At 54.6% G+C, this 15,243-nt stretch overlaps 1 protein-coding gene across 4 annotated transcripts in view; it reads left to right on the top strand.

Moving 5' to 3' along the window:
* Positions 1 to 15,243, top strand: part of MAP3K4 (mitogen-activated protein kinase kinase kinase 4) — a 102,761-nt gene that overhangs the window by 66,909 nt on the left and 20,609 nt on the right. For 2 of the 4 annotated variants that reach the window (XM_045294419.1, XM_045294417.1), the window contains exons 7-15: positions 1,817 to 1,933; positions 3,608 to 3,707; positions 3,790 to 3,873; positions 4,628 to 4,894; positions 7,633 to 7,782; positions 9,342 to 9,503; positions 9,970 to 10,103; positions 10,616 to 10,694; positions 11,397 to 11,463. In XM_045294419.1, the coding sequence (XP_045150354.1) occupies positions 1,817 to 1,933; positions 3,608 to 3,707; positions 3,790 to 3,873; positions 4,628 to 4,894; positions 7,633 to 7,782; positions 9,342 to 9,503; positions 9,970 to 10,103; positions 10,616 to 10,694; positions 11,397 to 11,463 (1,160 nt within the window). Of the gene's footprint in view, positions 1 to 1,816; positions 1,934 to 3,607; positions 3,708 to 3,789; positions 3,874 to 4,627; positions 4,895 to 7,632; positions 7,783 to 9,341; positions 9,504 to 9,969; positions 10,104 to 10,615; positions 10,695 to 11,396; positions 11,476 to 15,243 lie in introns of all 4 variants that reach the window. The other 2 variants (XM_045294418.1, XM_045294416.1) reach the window with 1 other exon arrangement.

Here is a 15,243-nt window from a genome sequence, read left to right as displayed (position 1 = left end):
CGGACAATGTCGGGAGTCACTTTGGGTGGTCTGATTGGGGGGCTCTTCATGGCATTTCGTGGATCAAGGTCAGGGGGCTGCTAAGTATGGCGGGTGCGCAGGGCAGCTCCCCAGTCTGCAAGCCTGGCCTCAGGCAGCCCTCCCGGTGAGACAGGGTGCTGTTGGGGGTCTGGTCTCTGCATGGATGTGGACCCGAGGGACAGGCGCATGCCGAGTGACAACCAGTCTCTGCTGTCTGACCCGAGTGACGCTAAGCCTGCGCCATTGCTTCCGACGACTACAGGGCTGCCCTGCCCTCCCCACTCCCTCCCCCGCCCCTAGTCAGTCTGCATCTTTGGGCTCCGAGGGCCCCTTGGGTGGGTGCTCAGCCCTTCCTTCTGTCCCCCGTGATGGTCGATGCGCCATCCCTGCCGTAAGCCTGTGTGTCCTGTGGTGCCACGCTGAGCTCACTCTCGTCTCTGAACCCCCTTCCCCACCCACAGCCCCCGCCTGTGCGCCCCTCCTCCTCCTACAAGCTGCCCCTGGCTGGGAAAAGAGGAAAGGGAAAGCAGGGAGCTATGGGCCATGACCGCCCTCCTCCCGCCCTTCTCACCACTGTGGCCCTAGCTTCCACCGCAGGGCTCAGACTTCTCCCCAGCTCCTGCTCATCAGTCCCAGGGAGCTCCGCCACTCGTGGAATTGGCCGCCTCAGAGCCATCCGGAAGTGCCTGTGCCTGGCTGCCCATGTCCTTTCTCCCCTGCTGGCTCCAGCACCTCTCCCTCTCTGTAGTCTGTCTCCGCAGAGGAATCAGACGGGTTCTTCTCTGCCAGAAACGCTCCTCCTCCTCCCTCAGCAAAGACAGGCCTGCCCGAGCCTGGACCGAGGCTGCTGCACAGGCTGCTTGTTAGCTCTTTGCGCTCCTTAGCCCAGCCCTCGCCTCGCTGCCACTGGCCCTGCTCTCTCCTCCTGCGCTGCCCCAGGCCACTCACACTTGCTGGTCACCCTGGTGTTGCCCCTGGCCAGTCAGCATTTCTCTTCTCTCACAGGCACCCTCATGCCTGTCCGTCATGCTGACTGCTGTCTGGACTGCCCCCCCTGCCCCCAGCCTCCTGACCTGGCCCTTCACTAACACTGCTCCCCCTCCTCCTAACACACTTCCTCAGCCATGGCCACAGCCTCTGCTTCTGGCCTGGGCCCTCCCCGCTCCCTGCTGCTGTGCATCTCTCTGTAGCACCTGCTGGCACCCAGGGCGCCCTGGTTCTTTTGCCTCATCACAGCCCACCACTTACCGTCCACCTGGGCTTATCTGGGCCACGCACCTGCCTGAGTGGGCTCAAGAGACTGTTGTTGAGTGTGACTGTACTCCTAGGGTTACGTTAGAGACTTGGGCTTGCATGTCAACATTGGTCCTTCTATGTGTCAGCCATGTAGGATGTTTCCTGACTGTGAAGTGATCGTGGGGGGGCATTTTCGAACAGTTAGGTTTAACGGATTCACGGTGTCCCACTATGTCACAGCTTGGCTTAGAGAGCTTTCTAGAGCTCCTGCCATGCGTGAGATCATTTATACAGCCTTCCACATTTAAGTGGGGATGACGTTCCTGTAATGGCTGCATAACTACTAGAAATGTAAAGAGTTTTGAGGATTGTAATAAAAACCGGAAATAGAAACAGGTAGACACAACTGATATGTCTACGTTTTCACATTAGTCACCATTTTATACTCAAGGAGAAAAGAGTCAACGCTATTGACATACCGCCGGGCCGTTCCATGACCGGAGGGCGGGGCAAGCCCTGACTCCTGCACAAGTGGTGATGGTGGCTTTTGTTCTCGCAGTGACATCGCGGGGATGCTGCTCAAGTCCACAGGCAGCTTCCTGGAGCTGGGCCTGCAGGAGAGCTGTGCTGCGTTCTGGACCAGCGCGGACGACAGCACTGCCGCCGATGAAATCAGGTCTGCGCTGCCCCTCGGGCTCTGCCGTGGCTGCTCCCAGACCCGGGCTCTCTGTCATGAGCCAGCATGACCTTGCACACTGGCGGGTGGGCCACAGGAGCTTATTGATGACGGGCTTGTCTTCACAGGAGGTGGTGCAGCGGGGTGCATGTTGGTCAGTGGCTGGAACTCACCCGCTCCATGGGAGAAGGGTTGACAGCTGCAGAAACCTCTGTCCCCACCCCCACCCCACCCCCTGCATCAGAAGACCACAGTGTGGGGTTGGGCTTGGTCTCTGATCTCTTGGTTATGGTTTGTGTTTGAAATTTCTCTGAAGATTCAAGAAAGCAGTGGCTCTCAACCTTCCCAATGCTGCGACCCTTTATTACAGTTCCTCATGTTGTGGTGACCCCTCAACCATAACGTTATCTTCATTGCTACGTCATCACGGTCATTTTGCTACTGTTATGAATCAGGCGACCCCTGCGAAAGGGTCATAGGGCCCCCAAGTTGAGAACCGCTGGTTTAGAGTTTGTGTGGCCTAATGAGATTGTGCCCTTAGGGAAAGCAGTGGATGGTTTAAGATCACAGAGGGCTGTAGGATCGCCTCTAATGAAGCTTATCCTGCCTCTTAATAGCCCCCAACGGCCCGTTCATACATCTTGGGACATCCACTATATTTTGTCACTACACTTTACCCTCCCCTGCTTCAGCTGATGCTTAAAGCCCCTAACACCCTGCCTTATTCATTCGTCTTCCACCCGCTCCACGCAGAGAAGATGCAGGGTGAGCGTGGGAAACTGGCTTCATGACCTCGAGCCTGGCCACGGCGCCGCTGTGTGGGCATCTGTCAGCAGTCTCCCGTGGAGTAAGCTTGGCACAGACCCAGGTAGACCTGACTTCTTCAGAGCAGACATGCCTCTGTCAGCACTTGAAGGCTCATAGGAACCAATTTTGCCTTTCAGAACCGCTGGGAGTCTCAATTTAGAGTCAGGGTTTCAGAAAGAAATCCCTTCATGGCTCCCACCTGGGCCGATGTTGAACAGCCAAGCAAAGGCTGAGCCTGCTGGTAGAAGGCCTTGCCCTTGGGAGAGCTCACGGGGCAACTTCAAAACCCATGTGGGAATAGAGACCTGTGATGGCAAACAGGAGAGACCGACCCTCGGCACCTCTTTTCCGAGGGCACCTGTCTGGGGCAGGCTGGTGCTCATCTCTGCCCACTGGTGTCCCACTGGGAAGTCTTCTCGGCTGGGTGTGTTTGTACCATGGCACGCAGCAAGCCCCACACGAGACCCCCACACAAGGCAGTTTTTCCCAAGAGCCAGCCGTGATGCATTTACCAGCACATACCGTACAACGTCCTTTCCCATTGGATTATGAGCAGGGACCCAAGAACTCATCTAAACTCCAAAAACTGAACAGTGTAGGATCTGGAGAAAATGGGATTTACCATTATTTGAAGGCTGTTTAACAGTGCCCCACTTACATTTAAAGCACGCTGAGTTTTCTAGAAAACTGAGGAGCACGCTTCTGAATCTCCCAAATCCGTTCCTGATAACCCTGTGTTCCTGTTTTAAAGTCTTCAGTCATCACTTGTTAAGGAGGTGTGGGATGTGCTCCCCTCTGTTGTTGGGGATCTCTCCTGCCTCTGGGGATCTTCCCTGAGACCTCCTAACTGGACCCCCTGCTTTCCAGGCGATCTGTTATAGAGACCAGCCGGGCGCTGAAGGAGCTCTTCCATGAAGCCAGAGAGCGGGCCTCCAAGGCACTTGGATTTGCTAAGATGTTAAGGAAGGTGAGCCAGCAGTCTCGAGGAGCGGTTTCTTCTTCCTCCTCCCAAGCTGACCCTAATGGTGCGTCTGTGTCGTGTGCCCTAGGACCTGGAGATTGCCGCCGAGTTCGCCCTGTCGGCCCCCACTCGAGACCTGCTGGCTGCTCTGAGGGCCAAGCAGTACGTGAAGGTAACCTTTCCTCCTGCGGCCACAGACCCTCCCTTAGAGGCCCCAACAACTCACAGGTCTCTAGGGAAATGGTGGGGTAGATTCCTTCCTACCTGACAGTGTTACCTTGTTTCAAGGATGCAGATGAAAATAACAAAGTTGACTGCGACTGTTTAGCTGCTCGTGCGTATTTAAAATGGAAGAACTGGTTGTGAGCCGTTGCTTCCCACCTCACACTCCCTGACTCAACTCAGACTGCACCTGCGTCTTTGACACCAGTGCCCTGCCTGTCGCTGGGACCACTCTTTGAGCCGACATCTTGTTTCCCACTTACGCAGTCTGCGATTTAGCACTTCGAGCATCAGTATGTGTTATTGTTGCTAGAAATTTAATCTCAAACCCACCAGTCCCCACCCCCCAAACTCTGCCCGAGCGCTTTTGTGCCCCATTAGGATGGTCGTGTTGCTTCCAGGAGGAGTGCATCCATCTTGGCTAACGCTCTCCCGTTTTCCTGAGTCAGAACACTTTCTGGGACTTTCCATCCTAGCACTGGTGGGGGTGGTTCCAGACAGACTTCTCCCTATAACGAGGATTTTCTTTGCTTTTAAAATATGTGTACCCAGGAGAAGCCCTCCTGGTGGAGGGACCTCACCAATCTGTGTGTGTGTGTGTGTGTAACGGACGATGGGACTCGGTTTATTTGGGTGTTAGCCCCGTGTGTGTCTGTAACTGGCGACGAGACCTGGTGTGAAGTATTGGGTCCCTTTTTCTCCAGATACAAATCCCTGGGCTGGAGAACCTGCAGGTCTTTGTCCCAGACGCCCTTTCTGGGGAGAAGAGCATCATTCTGCAGTTACTCAATGCGGCCGCAGGCAAGGACTGCTCCAAAGACTCGGACTACATGCTCAGTGACACCTACCTCCTGCTGACCAAGCACAGTGACCGGGACCAGGAGCCCGACCATGGCTGGGGCACGTGGGGCATACCGCCCGTCAAGGTGGTGCCTCAGGTGGAGACGGTAGACACGCTGAGGAGCATGCAGGTGTGTGCGTGTGTCATGCCCCCATCCTGCCAGGGAGGCTAGTCTGAGCTACCTGCAGGCTTAGGGAAAAACAAAGTCTTGCAGCTCATGTAGCCCTAATCTTCAGAGTACATTGCCAGAAATAAGCGTGGATATTTTTAACAGCTATGTTTTTGACATAGCGTATACCAAAATATTCCGCAGAGTTCTCTAAGAGTGTGAAATTACACTGGAGCATTTGAAATACACCGTCTGTGTTAATTGTGGTTTTCTTAGCATAGCTGTTTGTTAGGTCTCTATACTCTGTTTCCCACCGTGGGTGCTGTTCCCCCTGATGGGGCGGGGGGCGCTGGAACGGTCCAGGGGGTGCCAGTGCAGATACCCACACTTTATCCTGGATTATGAGCTATCACACAAAAGCTTCTAATTACCAAGGGGGTATTTTCCCCCTGAAAAGTGGCCAGTAGGCCAACTAAATACAGGAACCTGGGATCCAAGGACACGGCCACTATTTCTCCACCCTGGTCTTTTAGGTTCTCATTTTCACTATCACGAAGGCTGCCACCTACCCACCTCCTTATCAGCACCTGTGAACACGTGTGACGTGTTAATTACACCTCGAGGACTGCTGTGTGTCTGCATTCAGCTCCAGGCCAGGGTGGTGGGTGCGCCTGTGTGCCTCCACCTCCACCTGCCCAAGTGGCGCCTGCAGCTCCTGTCAGCCCGCACCTTCCACTTCCTTGCCTGGGAGCTGGCACTCCACCCCTCCTGGTCATCACAAACCCTGCCAAGCCCAGGCCCTGTGTGCCTCTACCTCCACGCTATGATCTAACCTGCCGCCACCCCCCCACCGCACCCCTGCAGCTGCCTCCCTCCTGCAGTGCTCCTGCTTCAGGTCTCACCTCCCTCCACGTCTGTGTTCCCGGCCGTGCTGTGGCCCCTCATCACATCGTAGGGGAGCTCGCGCTGTACGAGGAAAGCAACCCAGTGCCCGCCTCTCAGCGTCTCGAACAAGGCCCTCCTCCTGCCCACGGCTCCTCTCGCTTTTCATCCTCCCAAGTGTTCCTGCCCATCCACCTGGGCACATGCACACACTGATGCTGCCCTCATCCACGCATGGGCACACACACATTCACTCTCCCTCTGTGCACATGCACACATACACATACACTTACTCTGCACACAAACACACACTCTGTTCCCCCCGCATACACACTCGTCCACCATCCACACACGCACACACAGTCCTCAAACCCCCCCTCACACATACACACACACACTCAGACTCTTCCTTCATCCACATGTGCACACAGGAAAAATAAAAATGAGGGAGTGTTGTCGCCAAGTTTGCCCCAGCAACCATGGTCAGCATTGTCGTGCGTGTCCTTATACCGTTTGTCATTGGCCTCCATACGCGTAGGACACTTTCATATGGTTGACGGTATCTTTACGTAACAGCGAATTCCATCTAAAAACTTTATTTAATATATCTCATTGTATTTCTACATTGTTAAACCTTTCTGGAAAAGCTGTGTTGCGGACTGTTGGGGTAATCTGCCACCTATAGAGATCGCACTTTATCATACTCCTAAACTGGATTTGGGAAACGCCATCGCCTGCTTGTCAGACTTCTTTGAGCCGGTGGTGGGCATCTCTTGAGTATATCCACTGCCTGTGGTTTGTATCCCCTACTCACACGTGTAGGGGCTCCATGTGGCTGAGTTCACTTTATTGCAGGTGGCTCAGAGTGGTCTGGGCCTGATCAAGAATGCTCATGGATCTATTTCCCTGTGCAACTGACTTCCGACCATGCTCACATGCATGTGGCAATCATTGTTGACAGACTCGGGAGCAGATGCAGGGCGGCTTCATGAAGGGCCGGGGGAATGGGAACCTGTGTACGGGCTGCAGTGTGGCCAGTGCCAAGGGTTTGGAAATAGACCTGATACACTTGATCGTACACTAGGCTAGCATGAAGAGAGGAGCCCTGTGGCATAGTGGGGTATTTATTGGGCTGCCAGCCACCAGCCCTTCCGCAAGAAACCGGGGGAACTGGCTACTCTCATGAAGATTACAGTCTCAGAGAAGGACAGGGTCACTTCAACCTTCTTATCAGGTCACTAAGAGTCAGAATTAGATCCACGGCTGTGAGGTTACAGTTGAATGGATACTTGTAAATCGCTTAGGTTTGTAAGTAGTTGAAGCACACTTTCCCATTCTGTAGTGTTTCCAATGTTTATATAGCTTAATCTCAGGAAGGCCAGTTGTAGTGTAATTCCATCTGAATTACTAGTGTTTTGCAGGTGCCTCTATATCAAGCACTGTTTGTGTAACTGGAATCTGTGTTCTCAACAAAACCAGGGTTCTGACCAGGTGTGATCAGCAGTGTTGCAAATGCACAGATGGGTTGAGTGTCAGCCTTGTCTGACTGCGTGGGGACATGAAGGGGACAGCTCAGGGATGGCTGGGGCTTCGGAGCACCTGAAGTGGCAGTGCTAGTCCCTGCTGGGGTAACGTGCATTCAGCCAGCAGGGGTCCCATTTCCTGGGTCCCAGCCATGCCGAGAGCACTTGCTCTGTCTCTGTCCTGTGAGTGGCCACAGTTCTCCCAACGCCACCCATCCGTGAATCGGGTGCCCGCTGCAGTGTCACCCTAGGGGAGCAGCTGCTGGCCTGGCCGTCTGCGAGGTGACCTTGTGCGGGGCTGCGGAAGGCTGAGCGTCGAGGGCTTTTCCATGCCTGCACTTGGTTTTGCCTCAGGTGGATAACCTCCTGCTAGTCGTTACGCAGTCGGCCCATCTGACGCTCCAGAGGAAGACCTTCCAGCAGTCCACGGAGGGCCTCCTGACCGTCCGCCACGAGCAGACCTCCAGCCAGCCCGTCATCGCCAAAGCTCTGCAGCAGCTGAAGGTGGGTGTCGCCAGTGTCCATCCTGTGTGCGTGTGCGTGTGTGTGCCATCCCTGAGGGGCTCGGGGAGCCTGTCCTCCCTCAGCACACAAGGTTAAAACACTCACCACCTGGAACGCGGCCGATGAGGCTGGCTGCTTCCCTAAAGATCTACAGCTGCAGAAACCCCACGTAGGACTCACTGTGAGTCCCAGGCGACCCCGTGGCATCTGGTGCGTGGGTCTTACAGCAGCAGCACTCCCTATGCTAGCAGTTGTTGGATAAACATTTCTTACTGGCTGGTCAGTTTGACTGTCTCTCTTAGCTGTAGGCGGTCGATTGTTCTCTCACTTGTTGGCTTCAGACCCTCTGGTCCCCAGGGCAGGGCCTTTGTCAGCTTCCTGGGAGTCCGTGAAGTCTGGGTGGATTGCACAGTTACACATGCTGGGGGCGACACGGTCCCTGAAGGAGTTTCTTGTCGCGAGAACCCATTGCTCCAGCCCTGGGGAGGTGGGGTCAGAGCCACAGGGAGCAGCTGGCCAAAGGCTTGGCTGCTAATTGAAAGGTCAGCTGTTTGCACCCACAGCTGCTCCGAAGGAGATAGGATCTTCTGCTTCCACAAGGATTCACTGCCTTGGAAGCCCTGGAGGGCGATTCTGCTCTATCCTAGAGTCTCCTTGAGTCAGGAGCCACTTGACAGCAGTGGGCAGGGCAGCAGTGCAGTGGACATGGGTGTGGTGGGGGCAGCAGCTGGGAGTTCTCCCTGTAGCCCTTGAGCCTGGGAGGAGCGTGTGTAGCAGGAGCAGCTGGGCGTGGATCCAGGCCAGGGGCGTGCTCCCTGCCTCACCGAGTCTGACTGGGCCGCCTCGGCAGCACGCAGAGCTGAGAGAGTCAGAGGCAGGCTGGTAGGAAGGATGGTGAGAGTTGGGCTTGTCTTCCGGCTGTCTAGCTGTGGCAAGGATTTTGGGTGGCACTGCCCAAGAGGTGGTTTCGTGGTGGAGACCACGGGTTCACAGGCGTAGCTGGGAGGGACAGTGGACTGAGTTGCTTCAAAAGGTAGGGAAAGCCGCTTTTCAGCCTCCACCCAAGTGATAGTTGAGCCAGTTGGCCTGTGGTGGGGACACCCTGTGCAGTAAAGGAAAGTTGGCCGCCCCGGCCACTGAGTGAAGACCCCCAGCTGAGGGCAGGGCAGTACTGGTGAGCAGCCGTCAAGGGTGGGAGCAGGTCTCATAGATACAGACTGTGTTCTTGCTCGTGTTTTCGTGTTTGTGCCCCAGCACCCCAGGAGGGAGGGGGCAGGGGTGCCCAGGTGGTCGGCGGGCAGGTGCTGAAGGCATGCATGCTCAACTGCTTGGAGACGAGACTAGTGCTGCGCTGCCGTTTCAAGTGAGCGTTTCCTTGGCAGTCAAGAAGGCACCACGCAAACAGGGGAGAGCATCTCCCCCTCCCTCGGTTTCTGGCCGTGCCCTCCAAGCCAGCCAAGCAAGCTGAGACTTTGGGGTTCGTTTCCTGGCGGTGACAGAAGGGGACTTCCAGTAGCTTCTGTGAGCACCGTGTAATTGCTGCCTCTTGGCCTCTTTAGAGCAACGCCTTAGAGCTGTGCAACCGAATCGGCGATGCCATTGACCAGGTGGACCACATGTTCACAGCCGAGTTTGATGCCGAGGTCGACGAGTCCGAGGCAGCCACGCTGCAGCAGTACCACCGGGAGGCCATGATCCAGGGCTACAATTTTGGGTTTGAGGTGGGTCTCAGAGAGAAGGGCACCCAGTGCAGTCCTCCTGGAAAGTGCTGCCAGCCTTACAGGCAGCTGGCTCGGTTGTTCGCTGCAGTCACAGCTTCGTCACAAATGCTGTGTGTACCTACCGGCTGTTGGAGATGCCCATTTATTTGAAAACTGCCAGATGGCAGCTCCATTTTTATTTTGTGCTAACAGCTGTCTCCTCCCATTTCAGAGCCTCTCAGATGTTTAGTGTCTGAAATGCACATTCTTACTTTAGTGATTTCTTTCTTTTCTTTTTTTTCTAAACGACTGAGTGAAACAGTTATGAAACTGCGTTTTGAGCCCCTATAGTCGTTCCAGGCTCTTTTCGGAATATGCAAGTCCTGGCGGCTCTGGCCTCTGGTTTAGACACAGGGCGTCGTAGAGAGACAGCGTGTCTGCCTGCTGTGTCACCCTCACTCCGATGTGCGTGAAAATCTCCTTGCAGTATCACAAAGAAGTCGTCCGCCTGATGTCTGGGGAGTTTAGACAGAAGATAGGAGACAAATACATAAGCTTCGCCCGGAAGTGGATGAATTACGTCCTGACCAAGTGTGAGAGTGGTAGAGGCACAAGACCCAGGTAATGACCAAGGAAGTCTGTCCCATTTGTGAGGCCGGTGGGCTGGGTCATTGTCCTCGGGCCCCTTGGGTGCTCGCTCTCTAGCAGGGGGTCAAAGAAGAGGAAGTTTAGAACTCTTGGGAGACCAGCTGGTTTGTTTTTTAAAATGAATTATTTTCTCTGTAAAATGCCGTAGTTCTTAAAAACAACTTGTTTCAAACCGAGTCACCTCTAAGCGGCTGGTGTTTTCCTGGGCAAGCTCTTCCAGCTCGCTGCTTCCCCTCCCTGCTGGAACGCACTCCTTCACCAGGTGTCTGTGGGAAGCAGAGCTGCAGCCAGCTGGAGACGGACGGTGTCGGGTGGTGGGTCTTTCTTGGGAGCTGTGCTGTAACCCCCCTGGACTCTAGCCCGCCGTCTGTGTGGATGAACATGGGCACTCGTTTTCCACCTGGGTCGCTTTCAGTTAGTTGTCCCCTGGGCCACAGCCGTGTTTTCTGGCCGGTTTGTGAGCATTAAACACTCTCCTGTAACAGGTGGGCCACCCAAGGATTTGATTTTCTCCAAGCCATCGAACCTGTCTTCATTTCAGCTTTACCAGAAGATGACTTTTTGGTAAGAATTCTTCAAAAGGTTTTTGTCATTTAAGAAAATGCCTCCGTTTGACCCTGGGCTGGCCCTCGGTGGGGTCTGTATCCTCCTGACTGTGTCCGGGCTCGCTTGTCTTTCCGAGGAGGTGGTTGTGCTCGGGCGGGCTAGTGGCCGGTGATCTAGAGGTCCTCTACAGCAGTCCTGGGCAGCTGACCTCGTCACTGAGCAGCGAGAAACCCTGGGGCTTGTGAAACATGCGTTAGCTCTGTATTTTAGAAATTGCCCACCAGGTCGTTGCGGGGCAGTTCAATGAGGAATGGGGATTGGCTCGCTCACTTGTCTGGGTTCCTGTGGCTAGTGCTGTCGCAGTTCCTCCCTTGGGTCTCAGAGATGGTTCAAGCGTGTGAGCCTCCGTTTATCCTCCGAGCAGTAGTGTTGGGGACCCGAGCAGTCACAGACTCCTGCCTCCGCTGCTCGTGGGAGGGCAGCGGGAGCGAATTCATAGCCATCTGTCAACGTGCAGCTGCGGGGCCCCATCCTGGCCTAGTCCATGTGGTTGTTGCTAATCTTCCGTCTGCACCTCGTCTTTTGAAACTGGCTTTAAGGTCAGCGGGTCGGACAACATGCATGAAGGGTGACATGCTTCTTTTCGTTACACCAGCAGGCCGCCCACGCGATAAACGATGGCATACTTCCCTTTACTACCTGCTTTCCCTTGTTTCCCAGAGTTTGCAAGCCTTGATGAACGAGTGCATCGGCCACGTCATCGGAAAGCCGCACAGTCCTGTCACAGGTCTGTACCCTGGTAAGACAGCCACTGCTCGAGGGCTGGTTCGGGGGAGCAGACCTCGTCCTGGGATTGCCGTCGTAAGGGGCTCTTTCATGAGGCTTGGGAAGTGGTGGTGAGAGTTTCTGCAGGAGGTGTGTGGGGAGGACTCCAGCGTGGTCTTTCTCAATTCCCTAGGGAGGAGAGTGCCCGTACAGGGTGCTCCCCGGTGGTAGGCAGGCGTGGGTCCTGTCCAGGAGCAGGAGGTGAATGAGCACAATGGCCTTCCTCCGCCTCCCCTTGGAAGGAGAGGGCTCTGGTCTTGCCCTAGGCCAGCCTGGGCCCCCATTTCCCACTATTGACAGGCAGAGAGATACCCGTTTGTGCTACTTTAAAAACAATTAGGCCACAGTGCGCATCCCAGTCTTGGTGTCCAGCGTGGGCCTCACAGAAATGTCCCATGTGGAGAGCTTTATTATAGAGTAGACGTCTCAGTCTGTCACCGTTTTGGGGCCTCAGCTCCCGAGGCAGGCTTTCTGGGAGAGGTCCTTGTCCCTTCTGAGCTGCTCGGGACCCTCAGCAGGCGGTTTGGCACCCCCATCCTTTGATGAATTTCTTTCATAGCCAGAAAAGGAGATCGACTTGGAGATGCCCTGCACTAGCCCTGCCTCGTGACGTTCCCGAGCGGTGGTACAGCCACAAACATGCAGGTTAAAATTTACAACCCATATTTAGGGGAGGGGGGGCATAATTCAATCCACAACATTCTGCTCTTTAGTGATTAACACCCCCCACTCCACCCCCATTTCATGCACTCACCACACGCAAATCCCATCACATCACTCCAGAAGACTTAAGGGCACTACTCTGAATCCAAATTTCATCTTCTGGAGCCTCTAAATCAAATATTTGCAAAATTCCTCTTCACCGATGAACCTGTGGCAGCTGGACTAGAAGTCACCTCCCTAAGAACCATGGTGGGATGGGCACAAGGCCGACAGCGCCCTTACAAATGGGAGACGTTGGAGAGAAAGGAAAAGGCCACGATTCCAGCAGAACCCATCGCTGTAGCTCTCCAGGCTTGAAGTTCATCTTCTTCCCTGAGTCTGTAGGCAGTGGGTGTTGGCCAGCTCCCTGGATTCCAGGTGGAAGCCCTCTGCCCTTGGACTCTTCCCTACCTCCGTCTTCCAGGCCAGGCCCTCTGCTCACTTTCGTTCAAACAGTGCCATTTTCCGAGTCCTTCTGAGCGGTGACCCACCCCGTGGCCCCAGCAGGCCCTGCTCTTCTGCCCCTTGCTCACCTCTGAGGGTAGCCCCCATTCCGTGCCACACCCTGGAGCCAAGAGAGTGACCACCCGAGCCCACCCCGTGGCCCCAGCAGGCCCTGCTCTTCTGCCCCTTGCTCACCTCTGAGGGTAGCCCCCATTCCGTGCCACACCCTGGAGCCAAGAGAGTGACCACCCGAGCCCACCCCGTGGCCCCAGCAGGCCCTGCTCTTCTGCCCCTTGCTCACCTCTGAGGGTAGCCCCCATTCCGTGCCACACCCTGGAGCCAAGAGAGTGACCACCCGAGCCCACCCCGTGGCCCCAGCAGGCCCTGCTCTTCTGCCCCTTGCTCACCTCTGAGGGTAGCCCCCATTCCGTGCCACACCCTGGAGCCAAGAGTGACCACCCGAGCCTCTGAAACCTCGCTGGCTGTGCCCCACCCTATGAGACGCAGTGCCCTTTAAAACCCAGAAGGCCTTGCTTCCTGTGCTCCTCCACCACCTTGCGGATCCCCCGCTGCTCCAGGATGGGCCTTGGGGTCAAAAAGTGTGGCTGCTTAGGCCTGTTTCCCGCCTGCAGAACTCCGGAGGTGACAGTGCCCTGTCTTTCCATTCTTCCTCTCCCTTGAGTCCAAGCTGATAGGTTTGTGCTCTCTCGGCCACCGCTTTAATCTCTGTAACACAAGATTGTTTAACCGAGACTTGGTGAACACCCTAGGCACGTGTCCTTAAGACAGCAGAATTTTCGAAATCTTCAAGTCACGTTTTCACTGTGCCTTTGCCCACTTTCCTTATAAAGTCCATTTCTTTCCTCTTGGAGTCTGTGAGTGAAGAGGAAACGACACAGTCCTTTAAGACCTAGTGTGAAGATCTCCAGTATTGCTTGTGAGTTCTAGCTTCCACCAGACAATCCAACGTAACTCAGACAAGTTCTTTGCCGTCGTGTAAGAAGCCTGGCCCTTCCTGCACTGTCCAGTCACGTGCTCATCGTTTTCTTTTAAAGCCCCCCAGAAGCACAGCACAGTCTCCTTTTCTCCCCACATTCTGTCGCTGGTGCTGCGGGTCTCCTTGAGGTGATGGAAGTGCCTTCGGGTCCCACCAGATGTGCCCTGGGCATTCACAGCCCATCCACACTCTTCAAGGCAAGCAGGGCTTTACTGCTGGCCACCTCGATACCCTTCCAGCTTCCACCAAGTACCCAGCTCCAAAGTTACTCCACGTTTGAGCATCTGCCAGAGCTGCACCCCACTCTTCTTATACCAGATTTTATTTGTCTTCGTTATCGAATGCTGCTGTCTCAGATATGCCAGTAACACATGGCTGTAACAAACAGAGAGACCTAGGAAGCTAGAAGCTAGGGGAAGGCTTGCTTTCTCTGTCTGCTCTGGGGAAGATGCTCGTCCCTGGAGAGGTTGACTAATCTCGCTCAGGGCTCAGAAGAGACTGACTCAAGAGTCGGTCGATGGACTGCAGCGACCCTGGCTCCATGATGTCACAGTCACCTCTCGCAGCCCGGATGATGACCTTTGTAGGGAGAGGTCAGCAGTCAGTCCCTAACAGTCACCTGAACTACAGTTGGCACTGTATAGCTTTAAGCCTTACAAGCAAAGTGCCCATCAGAGAGGACTTCTAAGCACATATCAATAGCTGTGTCTTTTTTCTGTTAGCTGTATCTTCTTCCAATCTAGAAATAGTAGATAAAACAGTGCTGTGGGACTTAGAGTATTTGTAGATTAAAAAGAAAGATACTCAAAAAACGAAAACCTAGCAAATTTGCGTGATTTAAACGACACAGTGACATCTTCAAGGGTGAGCTTTTCTCCTTGCACAGACGGCATGTCCGTGAGCTGCAGAAAGCGGATCTTTGCCCTGTTTCTCCTCTTCTCTCCCAAGGCTGTTAGGAAAACGTCGCCACCTACGAGAAGTCATGTGAGCGTTCCGCAGCAGAGGCTCGCTCTGCCTGTCAGTCTGTCCACCACTTGGATTCCTTGAGCTCCTCACAGATTGTTGCTGTTGTTGTCAATGCTGTTGAGAATGGCCTGCCGTTCCACCCTGCGCGTCCCACCAGGGAGGGCAGGGCTTTCTGTGCTCGGCTGGTCTGCGGTCACCCAGAAGACCCACACAACAGTCTTTTTTGGTTTTTATTTCTTAGAGCAATTGTATATTGAGAAAACGCCCAGTCCAGATCAAGCCCATGAGTTCAATATTAGCCCATGCATCTGATACTAGTCCATAGACTTCTCTTCAGACTCACGCAGCACATGCAATGATGCCGAATGCAGGAAGATCACAGGCCGGTGGGTGGAAAGTCTTGTGGATCCAGTGCTGGTGTAGTCATCTCAGTGCTGGGGAGGTTCTCTTCCTCACAGGTTTTTCAGGAAACAGTACTGAATTCATGAAACTTAACTTAGAACATCCTGTTCCCTAAGAAACCATTTTGGTTGTAAAGAAGTTAGAATGTGAAGGCCTGGAATCGAGGGAAACTGGAGGTGGGGAAAACCTGAAGAGCTCCTGTTGCTGCAGCTCAGGGGCCCCCACTCCCCG

This window comes from Echinops telfairi, unplaced genomic scaffold (assembly GCF_000313985.2).
Source record: "Echinops telfairi isolate 266 unplaced genomic scaffold, ASM31398v2 ScPeMD7_3533;HRSCAF=4204_0, whole genome shotgun sequence".
NCBI lineage: Eukaryota > Metazoa > Chordata > Mammalia > Afrosoricida > Tenrecidae > Echinops > Echinops telfairi.
Note: the sequence above shows the minus strand (reverse complement) of the source record. Positions and strands in the feature narration are given on the sequence as shown.